The sequence below is a fragment of the Lissotriton vulgaris genome, chromosome 1_1 (genome assembly GCF_964263255.1).
Source record: "Lissotriton vulgaris chromosome 1_1, aLisVul1.2, whole genome shotgun sequence".
Lineage (NCBI taxonomy): Eukaryota > Metazoa > Chordata > Amphibia > Caudata > Salamandridae > Lissotriton > Lissotriton vulgaris.
The window spans coordinates 1,946,183,436-1,946,206,789 of record NC_141685.1 but is presented as its reverse complement, the minus strand read 5'-3'; the positions used below and the strand labels follow the sequence as shown (position 1 = coordinate 1,946,206,789).

The following is a 23,354-nucleotide window of genomic DNA, read 5'->3' as shown; positions in this document are numbered from 1 at the left end:
TTAAAAAGGAAAAATAAAATGATAACGCAATGTTATTATTTTATTTTTCTGTTGCTGCTTAGGTTCGGGGCGGGGGGAGGGGAGGAATGGGACCACAGGGGGGAGGAATGGGACCACACTCTAAGTGCACATGTTTCTTTGTCCAGCCTTCTTGGGCCGGCCTCAAAGCCATGTACACTGAGCATGCCCTCTGACAGCAGTATTGTACAGCCTGGGCGGAGAACATGCACAGGGTCTCCGTCTGCGCGCCGACCAATCATGACACTGCTGTCATGTTGGTGACAGCAGCATCGTGATTGGCTAGGGAAGCCTGTGTGCTCCAATCATGACACTGCTGTCATGTTGGTGACAGCAGCATCGTGATTGGCTAGGGAAGCCTGTGTGCTTCCTGTGTATCGACGACCAAAGAGGCCTGCAGATAAGAGGAGTTTTTTTTCTCCCCCTCTGCTCACCACTCCATTTAAGCAGCCGCCACAGATGTAATCCTATGCAGGAAACTGGCTTGGTGATAGATGCTTGCGAGTTGATGTGCTCCAGCAGACGGAGTTTAAAAAAACAAAAACAAAAACTCTAGTGTGAAATCCAGAGGTTTGGTGCAATCAGGAAGTGACTGCTTAAAGTCCCGAGTTGGAAGCGAGTGTAGCGAAGACAGAGCCGAGTTATTTCTAAGAAGTTTTGAATGGTATGTTGTATTGTTGTCCTTCAGAGGTCTGCCAATACTCTTTCATAGAGGAACGGAGATGCTCAGTCACCATTAATGTACTTGGAAGTGATGTCTGTGTGAGAAACGTTCTCACTCAGCCTGGCACAATCCATCATTTGTGACACTGCATATGAACAGGTAGACTTCTCTTTTGCAGACTAATAGAATGACACATTCGGTCAAGGTCAAACTTTTTTACACAGACCATGGCTGACTGTCCTGTGCCATGTGTCACAGAGACAGGTGCCATAAAGCCAAAGATGGGTACTCTAATATTCACACAGGAAACAAGTTTAACATTTTCAGAGCTGGGTGGCCGTAGCGCGTGCTTCAAAACGCAGAACCGTTTCGCACTCTTCACATGGAATCTAATGTAATAAAGATCAAGATATTTGCATCGCTCATCTGAAAAATGTGATCAGGAGCAGAGGTATGTCCACGATGAGAATGCAATTAACTATGGTGCAAGAGCGCGCAGAAACTTGTAACACGAGGCACATCATTCAGAACAACTTTCTCCAAAAGTTGAGCAAACTAGCAAATTTACACAAACAAGCATTTACAATGCAATGGTTTTGCCTTTGTTAAAGTTAGAGCTATTGGCATTGCTCTTGACATTATATTTATTTATGTTTTTTTAACATAAATAAATGGCATTGCCATTTACAATGCCACTAGCTTTATCTCTCGCAAATGACACACACAAACACACACAGAGCCCCCCCACACACACACCCATACAGAGCCCCCCCACACACACCCACACAGCCCCCCACACACACAGCCACACAAAGCTTCCCACACACACAGCTACACAGAGCCCTCCACACACACCCACACAGCACAAGCAGGCAACAGGGGCACACGGAGTGTAGAAACACCGGATATTACGTTCTGGACCCCGAAATTCTTCACTGCTCCTCACTGCAGAACAAAGGACGTACGGTGGTTGGATAGCGCGGTAGCACAGCCCCAGTATTATTACCCCGATCAGGACATGAGACCAATTAAATTCCTAAATTTGCTAAGCTGTGAACACCTGACAACAAACAACGCTCTGAGCAGGGGTGGGATCCCAAAACTTCATGAACAATGTTTTCTCTCAAAATAATGTACAACCTGCACTGTGAGAAAAGTCATCGACTCTGGGCACAGCAGTCAACAAATTAATAAATATCGCTCTTTTCCACAAACAAAGTAAAGCTGTGCCGCCCAAAGTCAACCAAATCTTCGCAATGCTGAAATAAAGGATAAAAACGAGTACAGTTAACAAATGGAACAGTTAATAACACCAACCTGTCATTAGAGCAGTCAACAAATTAATAAATATCGCTCTTTTCCACAAACAAAGTAAAGCTGTGCCGCCCAAAGTCAACCAAATCTTCGCAATGCTGAAATAAAGGATAAAAACGAGAGGAAGGAAGAAACTGACCAACCAAACTTTGTAGTGTAGAACAGAAAGACTGGAACGGCACATCAGAGGGATCTGGGTTGCCAAAAGATCAACCTAGCAGCCTGGTTCTGTACTAGCTGCAGTCTTCTGGTGAGATACAGTGGTATGCCAAAGTATAGAGAATTGGCACAGTCTAAATGAGAGATCACCATGGCTAAGACAGCCTGTATTAGTGCTTCTCTCGTGAGGAGTCTGCTGATCTTCCGAGACATCAGGTTCTGTTCTAATGTGCTACAGATGTTATTGCAACAAACAGGACCTTACTGTGCTCCCACAGCCTGCCTGCCTCTCACCTGGATGGTAGGAGGCCATCTCTTCCCCCGTGATGAATATGTATTTCACCGCGTACATAAAGTTTGCACCAACAGGGAAAGTAATTTATTTTCTATTAACCTCTGTGTTAAAGGTCCAATTTACTGGGAAGCATGGTCGTCCTTCCCTGTTCGAGGGTGATCGCTGCTTGGAGATTACTCAGTCTACAGATCATTCTCAAAATACATCCATCTTTTGATTCTATGGCAACGGTAACAAGTCATCAGGTTAACGCTTTAAAAAGTCCTTGGCACAGCAAAATGAAGAGTAATTCTCGTTCTCGGCGAGAACAGAACAATTACATCGCTGTGTTTCCGATTTCATTGACCACACACGGGCTTTTTCTGCTCACATCCATTCTGGAAAATGATTTCCTTAAAACGCTGCCCCTCGGTGACGTTGGCAAAATGTATCGGTCTATCACGTCAAAATTCTGCAATAAAGTTGCAGCCTGAATATGATGCATATTGATTTTTAGAATAAAGCTCCTCCCTTCGTAATCTCCAAAGCAGTCTAAGAAGCACTATAAAATGTCGAAAATGAATATTCACTGAAGGTATACTCACAAAGCTTTCCCTTCGTTAAACCAGTTATCAACTGGATTAATTTAACTCGTCAACCTTAGTAACAATATTTTTAACGTTAAGAGAAGTGGGTTACATTTATTAGGAAACTGACGATCATACGGGATGATAAATGTTACATACACCTGCCATACATACCACGTGTGTGTACATATATAAGATATAGATATATGTATGTGTGTGTGTGGGGGGGGGGGTATATGTGTATATATACAAGAAAATGCCCATACATTTATATAAAAAATATAAATACGGTGATATATAGGCATATTTAAACGTGTAGTAAAATATGAGCACAGACATTAATTTCCAGATCGCTTATTAATAGATGATACACCGTTCCCTCCCCTTGTCATGACGATAAGGATTAACAGATGTACAAAGGGCAACAGAATACCAATTTTCACTGAAAGCAATCATTCTATCTGCTGAAGGACAGGGCTGCTCGACTGGAGCCAGGCAGGGTGATTTTCGAAGTTCCCTCCTGCACAGAGAGTGCCCCGGCAGCTACAATCACACACACAAGGTGCCCCTTAACACAACAGAGGAGAGCAGGTCGGCTTACACCCAAAGATGACCCGTTTTTGAAAATTCCACATGAAGGCACACGGCGGAGACGGAGCCACCCGGAATCGAGGCATGCGTCACCTGGGATGTCAAAGCTTTATTTATGGGCCATTACCGGGCACCGAGGTTACATGAAAACAAAATGATGGCCGCGTCAGCAGTACAAATGAGCTTTCTGCAATTTAGTGTTATTGCACGTTTCTGTGCAGTACCAAGGCACAGGCAGCGCAATAAATATTTAAAAATGCCGGAATGTTACCCGGGCTCGATACAGTTACTTAAGCCGCCATTAATCTTCGGTATGTGACCAGCGAGCGCCGGTTCCCAGCTGTAAAACACATCAGCAGAAAGCTGCAGGGGCAATGCGGGCAGCAATAAAAACATTTGAGCAGACTGCAGCCAGCGGTGGGACACAAAGCGGACCCCCTGTATCCCCCCGCAGGGGCTCAAGAGCCTCCGTGGATCTCCCAGGCATCCCGTAACTGGCACACAAAGCCAACACATCAGCAGAAAGCTGCAGGGGCAATGCGGGCAGCAATAAAAATATTCGAGCAGACTGCAGCCAGCGGTGGGACACAAAGCGGACCCCCTGTATCCCCCCGCAGGGGCTCAAGAGCCTCCGTGGATCTCCCAGTCATCCCGTAACCGGCACACAAAGCCCGGCCATGCGGGCGGCCTAGCGCCCCTAAACATAGCCCCGGCCACGAGGAGGAAGACAGGTTGGGGCAGGGGCTCGGAGGGTAGGGGAGGAGGGAAAAAAACAAACAAATAAATCGACTCACCTGCACCCTGCGACGGCGGCACTTCTCGATCGGTCTGGGAGGCGAGCAGCGACAGGCTGGGCAGCCCAGACAGAGCGGCAGGTTGGAGAGGCACTTCTCCGGTCTCCCCGCGGGCGCCGCCATAGTGCTTTCCGTCTTCCTCTCCTTATTCCCCGGGCTGCGGGGGGCGGGCACTTCCGGCCGGCCGCGCTAGGATTGGCCGGCCGGCCAGTCACGGGGCGGGAAACGGGAAGAAGAGACGCAGTAGTGCCGGCAATGCCGGACCAGACACGGGGGCGTTCCCGGCGTCCCGTGACGTCGGCAAAAGCCAAAGAATGTCGGGAACGCCCCCGTGTCTGGTCCGGCATTGACGGACAGGCCCCTCGTCCAATGGCAAGGCTCCGTTTACGGAGCCAGCCAATCAAGGACGAGGGCCGAACCAAGCCACACTATGCAACTCATCAGGTTTTCGCCTGCGCCGAAAAGATGCGCAGAGCGCATCTTCGGCGAGGCAAAACCTAAAAACTGGCGCTGCTTCATCTGTACTATCTTCAGCCAACTGGAAGGCACCTTTGCCTGGACTGCACTGCACTATAGAAAACCTGAAAATAAATAAAATCCCTTCCCAGCGTGCCTGCCCCTAAAGTCATGACGCCATATGTCATTATACACAAAGAAGTCCAGAGCAACGGGCGACTCCATCGGTTCTTTCGCATCAGACACCAGTGACAGCAGCCTGAGGCATACCCCTCGCTCTGCATCAGTAGACGAAGAGCTAGGCCGCTGCTGATGAGAAACTATTTTGACAAGTTGTTTTGAATATTTACTCGCACACTTTGCTAGTAAGCACGACTATGAAATTCCTTCGCGTTTCGTCAACAGAAAATAATGAGGTGATAAAAATACCAAGTCATTTTACGGCTCAGCCCCGGAGCGAGGATAAATATAGCCTCTTTCCCAGGGCGGCTTGTGCGTGAGGTGCTGCGTCTGACTCTCATGAGCAGGCGGCGGATTCAGGGGGTGGGAGAGCCAATTCACAGCTCGTTTCTGCGCACATCTGCGGCCGGCGGTACTCGCTCGCCTGAAGGCAGTGTATCACCATGGATTTCCAATACGCGATTCTATTGTTTTCTAAAAGCCAGTTAGTCACTCTGGGTTCTCTATATTTAGATCCATTTGACTGCTGATCACCGTATTCTTGATAAATGCAGCGAGTGTTTTTCTTAAGTTACTTAAATATTGCGAAACACAAAAGGCCGAAGGCTAGCCCCCACCCTCCAAGAGATCAGTGTATATAACCTGAAGCTCATAGGTTAACGCCCCAACAGATATCCACTGAGATGGATGAAATTAGCATCTGTTATTTACATTGCTCCAAAACTACCAGATCTGCATGAACAAACACAATGGAAAACAAGCACTGTCAACGTCAACAGATCGCAGCTGTGAAAACTATTGGCTTTGCCATTTTTTTTAAAAATTAGATAGCTGCCGTACTGTCTTCGCTCTGGAAGTGGAGAAAGAATAAAACGGAACATTTGATTGGATGCATGGATAGTTATGACAAACATCTATCTGATGAATTTAAAGACATTAGCATTTCTACTAAAAACGTGCTGTAAAGCAATAAATGTTGCATATTAGGATGACCAGCTTCGGATGGCACATTTAGAGGAAAAAAAATAGATCTAAAATGAGAGAAACGACCACAGACAATAACAATACTGGCATCGGTTATAGACATAGCACACATAGCTCCCAGTGTGTGCCTCTATTGGTCAGACTGAGGACAGGCGGAGATGAGGGGGGAGATCAGTGCGCGAGGGTTGCATTGATGGTAATGCCATCATCCACCAGTTTGCCCTGGTGAGTACAGATAAGTTTAGAGTAGTGTTGAACAGTGGGAAGAGTCCAGAACTTGCGATTCATTGGGAGCAAGGGACTGGTAATCAACTAGCACGGTGCGGTTCTACTTTACCAACAGAACACAGGAACACATGGATTTTAATGTCATCACCAAAACACATTCCCCACATACAGTATACACGAAATAATAATAAAAGGAAATGGAATTCCCACCCTTAACTTTGGTAAATCAGCAAATGGCAATCAGACAAAATGAGGAAAGGGAGTAAAAAGGTTACCAGCGCAGCTGATATAATAGCTCCATCATTAAAACTTAGAGCTAATCAATTCCTGATATACATTGCCAAAGTAACAAACATAAGCGACTCCACAGTGAAATCTCAGTCTGAGGTGGGGCGCCTGACCATGCGGATGTTGGCTGCAGAAGTTAACAATTAGTGTAGCAAATGAAAGGTAAGGAAGAATTACAATAACTACTACATTCACTGACGTATTGATGATGATCTGTACTCTGTGTCTTTTTGTGATTTTTAAAAAATCGAATAAAAGTGATTTGACTGACTGACTGACACTGACGTATTGTACTCCTAAGGTATCGCTTAGACAAAAAGAAATTAAAGATGATCCGTGTAATTGCAGGTAGTGGGTACCTGAAGAGACCACCTATTATGTGCAGTACTTACAAAACACAATCGCTTCCTCACAAGCATTTGCAACATTTTGTGTCAATTCCATTTGATACTATTTACAGTACACATTTCAACACTCCATTTGTCTTTGCCCTGAAATGTCAATCAAGCAGTTCTGTAAAATGCTCACCCATCATGTTGTAGAGGCTCTGGGGTGCGAACTGCCTTGGCATTTTCTGTATTGCTTCCTTGTATACAGCAAGGGCGTCCTGCCATTTGAGAAACAGAGAGGAATGAATTAGACCATTTGGACATCATCCCATTATAATTAATCTATTTTCAAATTACCCACACCTACATCACTCCTATAACCCTCAAAACCATTTATACTCAAAGGCCAGGCTCCCCCATGGTAATTCACAAAATAAAAGCGGATTTCACTCACAATTGCAAACAAACTTTGGTTTTTAAAAGCCAATGGGAAAATGTTATACCCCTGTATTCCACATAGATAGCATACAGTTACATTGCTTTACATGATTACTTTTTCCACAGCAAAAATGGTAGAATGAGAAGGGCCTACACCTGAAGTGAAGGTTAGGTATGTGCCAAAATAAATTACTTTAAGGTATGGCACATATAAGGCATGAAGCAAATAATACATCATTGTCTAGGAGGAAGAGCAATATTTAAAAAGTAGTGTTGTTAAGTCAGTTTCCAATGAAAATAACATTTTCTCGTATGCCAATTATGTTGTTGCCGGTTGATGAATCTGCCCACAATCTTGAAATCACCTAATATGTGGAGCTAAGTGTTGGCATGTCAAGTTCCATGCATGTTGTCACAGGACATGTTCTTGTTATGATGATTAGACAAAAAGTTCAATGTTCATCTTTATATACCATATTTATTTATTTATTCAACTTGTAAAGCCCACTGCCGCCTTGCAGGCATCCTGGCGCTAGTAGCTCAAGAGGGGTGGAAGAGAGTGTCAGGACAGGCGGAACAGCTAGGACTTGGGAAACCGCCAGGTTTTAAGACTTTTTCTAAAAGGGGGAAGCTCCTTGATTTGCCTCATCTCCCACGAGAGTCTATTCCATAGAAGGGTTGCCCAAAGGTACAGCAAAAGCACTGAAGGAAATGACTCCAAGGAGGTCATAAAACTAGAACTGTACTCAGAATAATGACTCCAAATGGTGTGGTGTAAATCTGTTCAGTGGCTTCCGAGATATTTGCACATAAAATGTGTTCAGTGGCACTGAAAAGGGCAAGCAGTTTGAGATGCTGGTATTATATCATTCATTACTAGACTGTTAACAATTCTCTAGTCTTTAGAGGAAAATACATTTTAAAAGTAAACAAATCTAATAGGAAATCGGGAATTTATTCACTTATTCTAATTGGAAGATTCAATGATCTACATATATTTGTTGCAGCTTCCATTATAGGAAACCAGGCACCAAAACGTACACCCTGAAAAGTGACAGGCGAGTTAAATGATGGTTATGGGAGCATTCCTGACCCACGAGGTTGTTGTGGGTGGTAATAGTAAGCAATATACTATTTTTTATGTGGTATTTGCATATCCAAACTGGGTTTGCCCAAGTTATGGTTTGTGTAGCTAAAATTAACTGATGACATTCAAAGAGTTTTCGTTTTAGAACCACAATTTCACTTAAACTGTTCTTCTGCAAGGGCAATATTACTGCACACATGTACACAACCAGGATATAACTTGACTGAAGATGAAGTGCAAAAATAAAAAAAGAGGCAATAGGACTTCTCTATCAATGCACCAGGGATCTGAACCAATATCCCCATGTCCACCAGGACCCGACCGAGCAATCTCCTTTTGGGAAAGGGCGATTATCTCTCTAAAGAACACAACAAAACAATAAATTAGCAGTCCACTTTCACTCCAAGAATACAGATACCACTTCAACCACTTGTTGACTGTATCTTTGAGTGTATATAGCACTCTGTTGGCTTTCTCCCAAAATAAATGACACATACAGATACATGTATATATTACGCCAAAGAGAAAAGATTAAAGTAAGTTAAATTGACTAATACATTGAGTGGATATGTAGAAAAAATAACATAACAATAAATTAAATTCAAATGTTAATGTATAACCTAGACCCAATCCCCCACCCCTATTGCAAAATCAAGCTTAACTCTCACCTCCACCACACACTAAGTAACATCAAACAAGTCTGCACAAGGAAATAAAAGGTAGGATTCATGAATTAGTCAAGTTTGACCTGAAAAATCCACCGAGTAAAAGTGGTACTGTGTCTAACCAGGCATTAGACTAAAGCTCCGCCTAAGCAGTTATTGACATTTATACAAGTATTATCCTACGGCATGTTCAGATAAGTATAAAAAGCATGTATTGTATCAAAATTGAGTTTTTTGGGCTCAGCCAAGTTGCAAATAACTCCTTTGCAAAGCAATGGTTCATGGGGACGGATCCAACTCCCCCTCTGGGCACTTATTTAAAAAAAAAAGAAAAAAAAGATCTTTGCCGAACCAGACCTAAAACAGACATCACAGAGCACTCCTACGTTTTTAATAGAAGGCACATGTACTAGCCAGTTTATTCCTATTTTAGATTACAAAAGTAATTTCACAAGAGTACGTTGGATGCTACAATTTAGGACCTTACAAGAATGGCTCATTAATCATTCCCTGTGATCCAACATATCTCATTTCAATTGATCTCTTTCTATATCGAGAATGTATTACCTTATAGTCACATTGCTGTGTGCTAGAATGACCATGTCAAATCAAAACATATAGGGTTGTATTCATATTTTTTCATCCCATAATGTATCTATCTTTTAAATTCTGCAGCTCCTGGAACCACCCAGAAAATAACTTCTAAGAACATGAAGATGTTAACTGCAATAATCAGTTCAGATGGTTAAAGAATTAAAAATGTGTTAAAGATTTTTCTATTGTGTTTAACAATGTCATAGTTGGAGAAACCTTCAGAAGCCGCCAACTACCTTGCGGTTCTAAGAACACACTGTGGTACCATGCTACTTCCATCCACACAGTTACAAAGCATTCCAGAATTGCTTATCCTTTAATCACAAGATAAGAACAGGAAAACATTTACGCTGCAGACCCGACGTTAAAACAAAATACCGAATTCTTTGTGACTCCAAAGCAAGCATCAGGGCCATCCCCCAATGAAGCTGATAGAAGACTACTGGCATTGTTATTTGTTTTATGGTTTTCTCCTGAGTTACCTTATATACAACTCTGTTGAACAGTGCGGGGTCATTATCATAGGCAAAGAAATTGCTGTTGAAAAGTTTAAAGTGGATATTTAACTCTCTCAAATTAAAAAATACTTGCTTATTACAAGTCAAATCTGTTCTGATTAATTTCACACCAAAAATGTATTTGAAGAGGTGAGATAAAAGGAACTTAATGAAGTGATTGCTTTATAATGCAAATTATCAATACAGGGAAACAATGTGGTATAATAAAGTGCAATTATGCAAAAATGTGTATGTATATTTATAGCAAACACAAGATGACTGACAGAGTGATGAAACTTTTCAGACACTCACCCCCCAGTCACAGATCTAGGTTGAATCCATAGCTCAATTCGCCACCCCAGGTCAGTCCCAGCCATATGCAAATGATTCTTGACCCTGTGCCTCATGGGAACAGTCCAGCTCGAACTACCAAGCCAGGTCTTCCCTGGACCGGAAACAAGCATCCTTGGACCAGTTTCGGGATAACACCCCTCATCAGCCAGGCTAACTTGAATCCAGTGGCAAAGTGAGCAAGGGACCCGCTTCTGGGCATACCCTGCCAACTTAGGACAACCACCTATAAATATGTTGATTCTTTTCTTCAGGATTCAGTTAAAATCTTGTCATCGTACATAAAAGACACCAGGAATTTTTTGAGAAAGATTTATGATGTCAATTGGGAGGATGACTACATCTTAATGACATTAGATGTAGCATCATTATAAACAGCATCTCCCATGAAGATGGCATAAGAGCAGTCAAGTACTTTTTGAGCTCAAGGCCTTTTACTCTTTATAAATATACCAAGATGATTCTTGAAATGATCCATTGGTGCCTCAATAACAATTTTTTAAAATTGGGATCAGATCTCTTTCGCCAATTGAAAGGGACAGCGATGGGCACCGGCTTCGCCACCCCATCTATGCGAATTTGAATATGGGCTGGTGGGAGGAGCAGGTGCTGACTCTGACTTGTGTGGAAGAATTATCAGAAAATGGTATGTGGTCACGTTTTATAGATGACATTATTTGGAGGGGTATCATTAAATTCAGCTCAAAAATTTGTGAGGCAAATCAACAATATTGCATACACCTTACATTTTACTTTGCATTTTAGTGAGAAATCAGTGTATATATTTAGCAACAGAAGCTACATACAAAGAGTTTTGGGAAGAGCACAGCTGGCAAAACAATTTTGCATGCCCAGAGTTTACATCCTAAAAATTTAAAATATAGTATTCCATATGCTGAGAATCTTCATATGCAGAGAAATTGCAGTGATGCAACTCAATTAGAAGATGCTCAGCACGAGTTGGAATCAAGATTCTCAGCCACTGGCTACAATTATAAGATTTTACAACAAGCAAAATTTAAGGCAAATCTGAAATAAATATATAAGTTACTCTTTACAGAAAATTTGCAGGATGGGAATAAATAAGAAATACGCTTTTTTACAGGCTAAAACTCCCAACATTTAGAATTGAGACAGATATTTCAAAAACACTGGCATATGCAGTGCAGTGATCAGGTTATTGGCTCAACATTTCATAAGAAACCCCTGATGACTATTTGAAGAACGAGGTCAATGAGGGATGATCTTGTATAGCGTATCCCGGAGATGTGACAGGGAACACATGGTTTACAGGCAGAGGAGGGTTTAACAAATGTCACAGTACAAGGCCTGTAAATATGGGGTAAACATTACTCAATTGCCCATACCATTAACAGATCGAATACGGAAAATTAAACAATCATTACACTGTAAAAGTGCTCATGTGGTATACGTATTGAGATATAGCTGTCAGAAAATGTATATAGGTAGCACAATTTTAAGTGTACCCCGAGAATACTACAACACATACGAGCAATTGTAAACAAAAACCCAGAATACCCACTGGCTAGGCACATTGAGGAAGTACATGGTAGCAGTTTGGAGAATTTACAATGTTTTGCAATAGATCAAGTGCCTAATCCAGTTAGAGGAGAGAACAGGGAACGATGTTGGAGGCAAATGGATTCAAAACATATTCTGAGGTTTAATACAAAGATTCCGACAGGTATGAACATGGAATAGGACCTTTTTGTTCACTTGTAAATTATATTTAATTGATTTAACGATACAAATTGAGGTCAGTTTGGAGTATGAGATGGATTGTAGGAGATTATGTTTTATGTTTTGGGCACTGGGAACTTTATGATTAAGAATTGGCGAACTCAGGCAGCAGTTGAAGTTAATTCTAGGAATGTATATTGCACTTTAGGGCACTTGCCTACAAATGCAATTATTTGAATTAATGCATATTGCACTTTTGAGGATTGGGCACTTGCCCTTGATGAATTTAGCAAGCCCCTATTTATTCTTTAATTGCTGCTGATGTATTCTGGAATGGCATTTTGTACTTTGCATTTTAATTGTGTGGAATATTAGGCATGTGTATTTTGTATTTTTGTACATCTTTGCTTTCTGAGAGATGCAGAACAATTAAATTTGAAAGGGCAGCAAATAAGATAAATATGTGTAAACATTGTATGTGCAATACAAGTATAACAAACCATATGCTGCTCATAAAATGGAAAAGTTCAACAACATGTTTTCATTAAAAAAAAATTTTAATAAGCTTCCATTTTCACATGATTGGAAAAGTGACAATGTGAGTTTATATGATTCAGTCACTTTAGCACAGATGTATTCATCATGTACAAATGATCATTTTATTTTGTCCAAACCAGTGCAATTTCAAATCTACTGTGTTTTCAAGCAATTGTTTAATCAGCAGTTTCCAATGTGAAAGATGTATGTGTATTCATATTGATGAAATAACACTGAAAGGCACTGCTTTGATAGGATGTTTGTAAAATTGCACTGTCACTTGAAGAATTTCAAACCGGGGTGCTGAAATATATATATATATATATATATATATATATATATATATATATATGAATCAGAGAGCAATGTTTTGAAGTTTAGTAGCTACGATCATACAGTTTCACTATTTATAGTGTAGATGTTTGTATATGAAGGTGAAACAAATAGGTGGTCAATGCCAAAAATGGGTGTTGTGTTCATAATCAAGCGGTGTTTATAAAAATAAAAATAGCAAATCCTAGGCAACTGTGGAGTCCTGAAGGATATCAGGTACAATAGCACAACAAATATGAGAGCACAACAGATATGGGCTAATGCAGTGTACAGGAAGAATTAACGATGAAAACAATAAAAGATATACAATTCATTTATTATAAAAAATATACATCACATAAGTTAAAAATGCAAGTTTTTCAGTGGCTGAACGAACGTTGGGGCCCATTCTCGGTGGACCTGTTTGCGTCTCGTTTGGACCATCAGCTTCCGAGATTCTTCAGTTGGAGACCGGACCCTCTGGCGGAAGCCACGGACGCCTTTCTCCAAGATTGGAGCAAGGAGAATCCTTTTGCGTTCCCGCCCTTCTCGATGGTGATAAGGACGGCGGCCCAGGTGCGCCGACAGAATGTGGAGCTAGTGCTGGTGACGCCGGTGTGGAGATATCAAGTTTGGTTTCCAGTTCTTCTGGAACTTTCTTGGGATTCTCCAATCCTACTCCCCCAGTTTCCTCAGCTCGGCTGAAGAACTCTTGTCCAAGGCCTGGGCGATCAGTACAGCGAAGCGCTACAAGTCTGCTTGGTCTAAGTGGGTGCGCTGGTGTCTTCGGCGGGATTTCGATCCCGTGGTCGCAGGAATTGTTCCCATCTTGAATTTCTTGGCGGAGTTGGCCAGAGACGGGTTTGCCTACTGAACAATTAACGCTATGCGTTCAGTGATCTCGGCAGCACACCACCCGATCGATGGCACTCCGGTCGGAGAGCACCCTTTTGTGTGCAGACTTTTACGTGGGATCCGGTTGTCGTTACCTCCGGAGCCTAGATATTCGGTTCTTTGGGACGTGAATGTAGTTCTGAACCTTTTTCTGTCTTGGCAGCATAATAGGTACCTGTCCTTGAAGGAACTTTTGGCCAAGTTGGCTATGCTTTTATGTCTTGTCTCTTGTCGCAGAGTGTCCGATGTGCGTGCGTTAGACATCTTAGCGAGAGTTTTTTCCCCTGACGGGGTTTCTTTTACGATTGGACGATGCACAAAATCTGCCTTTCGAACGATTTCATACCCGGCCTTTCTGGACACTCCGAAATTGTGCGTGGTCCAATGCCTGAAGGCGTATGAGGACATGACCTTGGATATTCGCCCGCCGGGTGAACAGCAATTGTTGATTGTCTTAAGAAAACCACACCATGCAGTCTCTTCCCCCACCATAGCCAGGTGGGTGCGCTGGGTCATGCAGGAGGCAGGTATAGATACCAAGCGTTTTGGAGCCCACTCAGCCAGGGGGGCAATGGCCTCGAAGGAGTTCTCTGTGGGGGCTCGTTTGGAGGATTTGATGCAGGCCGCAGACTGGTCCTCGGACTCCACCTTTAAGAGGTTTTACTTCAAACCAGTGGTGGATATTGCTCATTTGGTGGTAAGTAAGCTTTGAACTAGCATAATCTGAGCCTCCGGTCCTGCCATAGAATCGAAATTTGCCTAGCTTACGTAACGGTAAGTTTCAATTCTATTAAGGACACGGAGGCGAGAATTATCCCACCCAGAACGTCGGTGAGCGACTCCTGCCCGTATGTCAGTAAGTAACCAGATTTACGGTTTTCTTTAAGTCAGAAATGTATTGCATTGATCAATGTTGTTAAGGTTCATGGTGATGAGCGTTTCCTGTGGTTTCGTTTCATCGCTTACGCGGTCTTGTTTAATCTGCCAGGAAATGATGGTGGCAAGCAAGAACAGTAGGATGGAAGCGTGATTTCACGCGAAGAAAGAGGAGGAACAGAGAGATGGGACTGACAATCTGAGGCCTATGGACATAATAGAAACACTATCATAGGGACTGTCCTGGATGGTGTGATGGGAGTCGTAGTTCAAAGACTTTGTTTCTGTTGATTAAAAATGCTTTCCTGCGTGTTGGTGCATAAGCATTTTTTATGTTGAAGTTTTTCTAAGGCTGCTGAGCTAATAATGTTAATAAAGAGCAGAGAAAGATTAGCATAATCCTCGCCTCCGTGTCCTTAATAGAATTGAAACTTACCGTTACGTAAGCTAGGCAAATTTCGATTCTTCCTGTACACTGCATTAACCCATATCTGTTGTGCTCTCATATTTGTTGTGCTATTGTACCTGATATCCTTCAGGACCCCACAGTTGCCTAGGATTTGCTATTTTTATAAATATTGTGCCCTGACGTAGGAACTTGCCACTAGTTTCAGGGGGTCCCTTTCTTATATATCATAATCAAGCGGTGGCCATGCAGCGTGTTGACTAAGATAGTTGTTGGTACTCCTTGTAAAATAGTGATAATCCCTTTAATAGGGGATAGGCTTTAACAATTGTGTATCACTGTTACCAAGATACACTGTTTGAGGATTGAAATATCTTCATTGTATTTGGAATGTCATTGAGTACTTATGCCAAGCCTCAGCATTATATGTTTATGCCCTGGATCTATTTATAATATATAATTATATTGATCCTTCTATGAGATTATTTTGTGGAATACCATGTGCAACACAAACACATTTTATATTTGAGTCCTTGGCCTCTTTTTGAGGGTTTATTTACACAACAGTAAAATGACGAACAACAGAATATGCACACCAAGTTGTAATGCTTTTTATTTTGCAAATGTGACAATTGGTGTAGATGTAATGAGATTTTTCAGTGTATATAGTCTTAAAATAGGAAATAAGTAAAAACAAATGATTTACAGGGGTTCTTATAAAGAAGATGAGCTTATATTAATCAAGTTAATTAATGCAAGTGTGTCAGTTTTGTCAATGTAATTCCCCTTGTTTTAAGTGTGTTGCGTGTTAAATCACATAGGGTAATTTGAATGTGGACTCTATGAGAACATATGGTTGTTCGACACAATGGAAATTAACACTTTTGAACATACAATGATTTATATATTTTTGATTGAAATGTGATTAGAAACTTATGGTGTGCATATGTTTGTTGCAGCCTTGATAAAGAGGTGGTACCTCGAAACAAGCAATGGCTGTGTGCTAAGTGAATACTTTTGTGCCCTAACTCAAATATGAAATAAAAGAGACAAGATTATAAAACGTTTTTGAGCACATTGTTATTTGGAGCATTCTGAATAATTCATGATTATCCTTTTATTGAAGTAATGTTTTGAGGTTTCACATACAGCATCAAGCTTGAGACTGTTATGGACCATACTTGCACTTAACAGGATGCACACAAAAGCTTCATCCAGACACACTTTGCAAATGAATCTCCCTCAATGGATGTGTTGTTAAAACTGATAAATATAACTCATACCACTGAATCAATGGCTGACTTTCCACTGGGATGCCAGGCAAAATGAGATGTTATTGTTCTGTTGTCGGGTAAACATGAGTGAGAATTTAAAGCGACCCTTTAAAAAGGCATTTTCTTTGTTCTGAAGAAGGCTCTGTGCTTGACTTTGACAAAGAGTCAAAAGCGGACATGCTCTTTTGTGACGTTATCTTTTGAAAAAATGCTTTCACATTCTCAGATGTTTATGCCCAAAAGTTATCTAGATTCACCTGTGGTTCGTTCCTTGTAATACACTGTTTATATATAGCTCAGTTATATGTGTGTATTAGTATCCCAAAGTATAATTCCAGTCTCTTTTCCTAATACATTTAATATTATATCTAACAAAAACTATTTTGAGATAATTCTGAAATCCATATGCAAGGGACCCTCATATCAGGGCCAAGATATTTTGTAAATGTATTTGCTTGTGATATTATATTAGAAAAATAACAATATTTTTCCCTTGTAGAAACATATTTTGTTTGTGCAGCACTTTATCCAGTTCCTAGTGGACTGTAGGGTAGCTCTGTGCAAAGTGAACTAGGAATGAACTGCCATCAGCAGATCTAATTGTTCAAGTACCACAGATATCTATGAATCAGCCTGCTCCTGTATGCCACTGACAGGGCCGGACTGGGAACAAAACTGGCACTGGCAAAGTGCTCGGCCGGCTCCCCCCTTCCCACTCGGGGAGGTTGGAGGTGCCGCCGAGCACTTTGCTAGGGCCGGTTTTCAGCCGATTTTGTTGCAGGGCCGATTTTGTAGCTATGCTGCAAAAACGGCCCTGTAACAAAATCGGCCCCCAGGGGCTCAAAACCGGCCCCCACCCTTGCGGCGCACCGGGGAATTGCCCAGTGCCCGCTATGGCCAGTCCGGGCCTGGCCACTGATATATGCTAACCATTTTTTATGTATTCTCTGCGCTGGGTGGACCTGTACAATCTAAGTGTCTTTATTATCCCGCAGGTTCCGGATTAATATGCTAAGTGCAGATGAATGAATTGTAAGTTTACATTTATAGAGTATCAAGAGGCCCCTGGTGCGTTCTTCAGTAGCCCTAAGTCTCTGGCTCTAAAAGGCCCCTAGTGCGTGACCTTCCTTAAATGATGAAATGCTAAAGTGTGCTAAGCAGGGAATCATTCATTTGTTGTTATTGTCCTCAATTGCAAACGAGGAAGGAGATCATGAGGGTTGGGAGATTTCAAAGTCCAAACCATTTTTCAGAAGTGAGTGGTTTGAGATGAAACTCAGCGTTTACTTTATGAGGTCTATTCTTTATACACAATAATAACTGCAGTTCTTCTAAAGACCCTAGGACAATTTCACTAATCCCATCTATGTTACAGCTAAAACTAGAACGACTGAAAAACTATTAAAAAGTCAAGACTAATTTGGCTGGTGCTTCTGGAAGATGAGATATGACAGAACTTGGTCTAGACTTCTAAACCTCGCAGTGGAATTCAAGACACGTTTTTCCATTTTCGATGGCTTTAGGCTCAGTTCATTTTCTTTCAGCTTATCCATTCTCAATTTCGGATGTCTTTTTGTAACACTATTAGTTTGGTGTTCCTTTCACAGTTCTTCTCCCTTTACAAAGTCATTGTAATCAGTGTCAAGTAAAAGTACATGAACGCCTTGAAGTAAATCTTTAACCCCTTGCGTGCGGGGCGTATTCCCCGCCTGTGCTGACTCCGCCTTGCGCGGGCGGAGTCATGAAGGAACGGTTCCGTCATCAGCACAGCTCAACCGATGCTGATGACGGAACCGTTCTGTCATCAGCACGCAAGGGGTTAAGTGGCATTAGTCTTCTCGTATGGTAACTGACCGAGAACATACTAAAAATGACACAGAACTTTCCCATAAATGGCACTACATTAAAATTAGCTGAATTGAAAGGCTGTACTCACCTCATACTGCCCTTTTTCATGAAACAGTTTCCCCAAGTTGTAGAGACAACTTGTTACTGAGCTCTTGTGTGCGTGAGGATCTTTCAAGTTTTCATCTGGGATTTCTGAGCACTTCACAAACGTCCTTCTGGCTTCATCAGCCTTCCCCTGATTCATTAGGATAATGCCTGTATTCAAGTATGCAGCTGCGGAAGAGCAGAACTGATGGTTACAGACTTTAACAACGTTTCCACAAGTGTTACAGGCTCCAAAATACAGTGATACATGACTGATTGTAGAGATAGTGATGAAAGACAGAAGAAAAGTTTTTAGTTTTAGTCACAATGCAAAACATAAGATATTGAGGCATTTGTGATACCTTCTTAGGGATGTATGTCGTTACAACGCATGCTTTTTCCACGCATGCCTTTACAACGCAGGTATTACAACTCAAGTAGTTACGACGACTTGAGTTGGGGGGCGCTGGATAGTGAATAGTTTAATTTACTATTCCAACTCCAGTCCCCGTGGATAGTAGGGAAGGTTTTGGATAGTAAATTAAACTATTCCCTATCCTACAGCGCCCTCCAGCGCAAGTCGTTGTAACGACTTGCATTGTAATTCCTGCGTTGTAAAGGTACTGCGTGGAAAACGTTTTGTTGTAAAGGATGTTTCCCCCTTCTTAGTAAAAACACTTCAGTAGTGGCACGGTTTCCAAACAATTTAAACGCAAGTAGGGCACGTCTACATCTTTTTCGCCGAAATGTAACTGTTATATTGTAAAAATGCTGTGCGACTATAAATTATATTCAAAGAGAATAGAATGTCATATATAAGAAACAAACTTGAGAAGTATCGCAGGCACTACTAAGGCTTCAATGAGTTACCACAGTCTCTGCGTTTGGGGAACGATTTCTGGAGCAGTCAAATGTCTAAGATTTACGTAGGCTCAATTTACAACAGGAGAGAATGATGCGGAAAGGCGCTTTTGATTGATTAAGGTTTCATTTCTCAAAGTGAAATAGAAAACCCTGTGGAGCAACTGCTTCCTCTCCACCCCTTTTCCATGGCAGAAAACAATCTCGGATTATGAATTCAAACAAATATATGATTGGGTGGGTATCTACTTCACTTTGGAGGGCCACCACGAAAGGTACACCCACAATTCTGCCAACATACCAACACCTTGCAAATGTAAACTTGGGAGATTTTCTGTGACTTTGGAACCATTAAGTCCACCAAACCTAGATTCTCGGTATCAGGATATTGATTTAATGTTTTTTATATTGCTGTTTCTGCGCACCTAATCATACCTTATAAACACATGTGAATCAAGCCCTCCGATATTAGTTTCCTTAGCTGCCATTCATTAGACACTAGTAAGAACTACAAGCTATTAAAGTATATACGGTGCAGGAAAATAAAAAATACCGTATGGGGGAACAAAGGCCAGAAATTCTGTTTGTTCAAATATGAGCATGAGCTATGAGTGAATTGTTACTGTGAACTATATATAGTACTGTGACATGAATGGTAGCAAAAACTACAAGGCGATTCAATGAATATTGTATCGATTACAGGAGAAAAAAACCTATGCCACTACTGTGCGGAAACTGTTAATGTACTGCTACTAATAACAAGCACTGGCAAAGCCAACAGGTCTGGGTTTAATGTGCTAAGTGTTAGTACATTAGAACACAACAGATTGGAGGTAGCCAGCTGAGAGGTCAGTTCGAAGAAGGAACTCCTGTGAAGGTGGAAAGGTACACTCAAAGAGCAAACAGAATTATGCAAGAGAGGACTATTCCACTGGGCTCAGCCAAGATGTGACTGATAAAGTCTCAAGCCAATGCCTAAAAGAGGCTGGCCGAGGAAAGTCAATGGCTGGAAGGGCTGAATCTATATCTCACTATATGTTACAATAGGTCTGAGCTGCGCCACCAAAACCCAGACCTCAGGTGCAAACTGTAATCACTCCCATGGGCAGTCTTGTGGGGCAATCAGCTTTGGAGCCACATAACTTTTTTGGGAGGAAGAGAGGGCAAAGGACTGGTCACTTCAAAAGAAAGCAGACCAAACAAACTCCAAAGACTCAGACTCGAATTCACATTTGGAGTCTGGAAATGGACTACAAGAAGGGGCACTTAAGACCAAAAAAGCTGTCACCTGTCAAGCAGCCGGTCGGACTGTGCATGGAGGGGAAGCTCTGCAAGATTTCTGCCTGTGAACAGGACTCGTGGCCAATGCCTGCTAGTCTCCCACCTGGGTGAGAGGACATCACTAAGGGAATCCATGACCACCTGTCCTGGAGCCAGGAGCACCAGCGCCTGCCCTGGAGCCAGGAGCACCAGCGCCTGCCCTGGAGCCAGGAGCACCAGCACGTGCCCTGGAGCACCACCACCTGCCCTTGAGCCAGGAGCACAAGCGCCCACCCTGGAGCCAGGAGCACCAGGGCCTGCCCTGGAGCCAGGAGTGCCAGTGCCTGCCAAGTCCTGTCTGCCATGTGAGGAAGAGGAGACAGATGGAGGGATCGAGGTCCAGTGAGGAATCCTGTCGATTGGACTCCCTTAGTGAGGTGTGAGGAGATCGCTGCGGCACCAATTGGATAATTGCCCATGTGCAAGAGAAAAGTCGGCGAACCTTGTAAGCGAGCACAGCTGGAATGGGCTGCGTGCTGTGAACACACCAGGACCAGCTGCTGTCGCTTAGACTATAAATCAGTCGAAGCAGAACTCTTGAGATATAGACTACTAGTAAGGCTTATCCTGGATGGTGCCGATAGTGCATGGGGAATAATCACTATCGCTAGAGCAAGGATGGAGTGAGACATGGGATACTGCCTAAGAAACACTAGAGCCCTGACCTTGGGATTGTGGAAGCTGTTTGTGACTGACAGGTTTCCCCTTTGTGTTAGTAGCAGTAAAATGAAATACTTCCTTTGAAATAAAATGGAGTATTTGGCTGGACAATGATTTATTGCTGTGTGTATTTTTCTGTGTTCACCAACTCCCCCAAGCCCCTCGAGGGAGCTTTGGAATGATTGAACCACGCTATTACTGAGAGTCAAATGCTGAAGGGGTACTTGGTACAGTTGCTCAGAATCCATAGTAGTACCCCTGTTTGACCTGTGACCCTCCAAACAGGGCTCTGAATAAGATGCTCAGAGCCTCAACAAACAGTTCTTGTCTACCTTAACTTCTGTCCACATACTGCCAGGATGCTCCTTCTGGAGTGACAGCCCGTGCTTTATAAATACCTTACTCAACTCAACTCAATAATCCCCATCAACATTCATTCCAGCTGTTTTCAATCTTCACCCACCCTTGGTTTTTCTTAGTGCCCACTTTAAATAAATTTACACCACATTCAAATTAACTTTATTCAGTCATACGACCATTAAATTGCACAGTAATAAATACATTAAAACATATATTTTTTTAAATCGATATTCATATTAAAATGCCATTAATATATACAGTAGTAAAATAGGTTAGCCTTAAACAGTATCCGCTTAATGACCAGTATGCGCAGTGTGACTTTCATTTTCATATTTCAAACCTACTCAATCAGGATACATCAAAAATTGACACAATTATTAGATTTCTTCTGGTCTATATACAGCTTAGAACTGCTATTCAGTGATGTCACCAATGTCCCAATTTTATGCAATCATATGAACAATATAAAACATGCATAGATAAAAACGTCAATATTACGTTATCAAGTCTATAAATAGTAAGTGCCTCAATAATCGTCAATTCATGCTATCAGATATCAATATAATAATCAATTAATCTACAAACAACTGCAACTCATAATCATAAAGTGCTGTGTATCTCAGGGCATCAGTGTTCCTCTATATGAATTCCTAGGTTGACAATGAATTAAATCATGGCTACACTTACAATTCAGTAAAGGCTGGCTCCTCACAAACAACCTGGGGCAAGAACTGCTGGCGCCTGAACCATACACTCAACAGAAATCTGCTAACAGCAAATACAAGGAGTAGTGTGGTGTCAGATTTTAATATCCTTAGAGTCACCCAATATTATCCAATTCCCAATCTACAACAAATGGGACACCACTTTTTCCTGCATACTCATTGATGAATGCTTTTCTGTCATTACCCTAAGCATTTTTTTCTACTAAGCATGCCAGGTCTTCTAAGCAACATGTGGCTATGGTCTTCTGCCAGACCATACCTTTATGTATCATGACCCATCCTCTACCAAGTGAATAAAGTCTCATCCACCTTTGGGTCAACTTCTTACCATTGGTTATCTGATGGGTCTTTCTATGCGACCAAGAGGTGATGAGAGTTAGCACATTGTCACACAGCGTAACCCTTTTGGCTACACAATAAGGACCAGGAATCAGTAAATAAAGTCAAGACGTTTCATTACATGTTAGCAGTCAGGTTAACATAAATCAATCTCAATACAATGATGAAGAGATACAGAATAAAACTAGATCGCCAAATCTCCTGAAGAAGGTTAGGCGCATAATATGAGACAAATAAGAAGTTCAGTCCCAGCAAATACAAAGAATTAACAGCAGAATCTGATGCACAGAGAAGAGTCTTTGATCTTCTCTCTTAAACATGAGTAATATCCAAAGTCCTCAAATCTAGAGTCTAAAGCTATTAAAGGTAATTTAATCTAGAGCAGTCTCAAAAAGTTGTGGAATTTAGAAAAAGAGGAGATTGTGGGAAGGATGCGGGAAGGTGTCAGCATTTCAGAAGCTCAGTCATGAGTATTCTAGGGACAGGGAAATATGTGTTAGCCTAAGCCAAACTCAGCAAAGAATCAAAGGGGTAAGCACAGAGGCCTTTAACTCTCAAAGTACAATGGACAAGTGGCCAACATCAACCTGTGGAAAGACTAGTTAATACCACAAGAATCATCTGGGTAACACCCATTGATCACACTATCAGGTGTTCTA

The 23,354-nt window shown here is 41.9% G+C and overlaps 1 protein-coding gene across 2 annotated transcripts in view; it reads right to left on the bottom strand.

The window, feature by feature from the left end:
* The window catches only part of TMTC2 (transmembrane O-mannosyltransferase targeting cadherins 2), a 675,216-nt gene that overhangs the window by 260,519 nt on the left and 391,343 nt on the right, over positions 1-23,354 (bottom strand). For both annotated transcript variants that reach the window (XM_086919639.1, XM_086919642.1), the window contains exons 6-7: positions 18,435-18,619; positions 7,066-7,144 (exon numbers count right to left, since the gene is read on the bottom strand). In XM_086919639.1, coding sequence (XP_086775765.1) covers positions 7,066-7,144; positions 18,435-18,619 — 264 coding nt within the window. The remainder of the gene's footprint in view (positions 1-7,065; positions 7,145-18,434; positions 18,620-23,354) is intronic.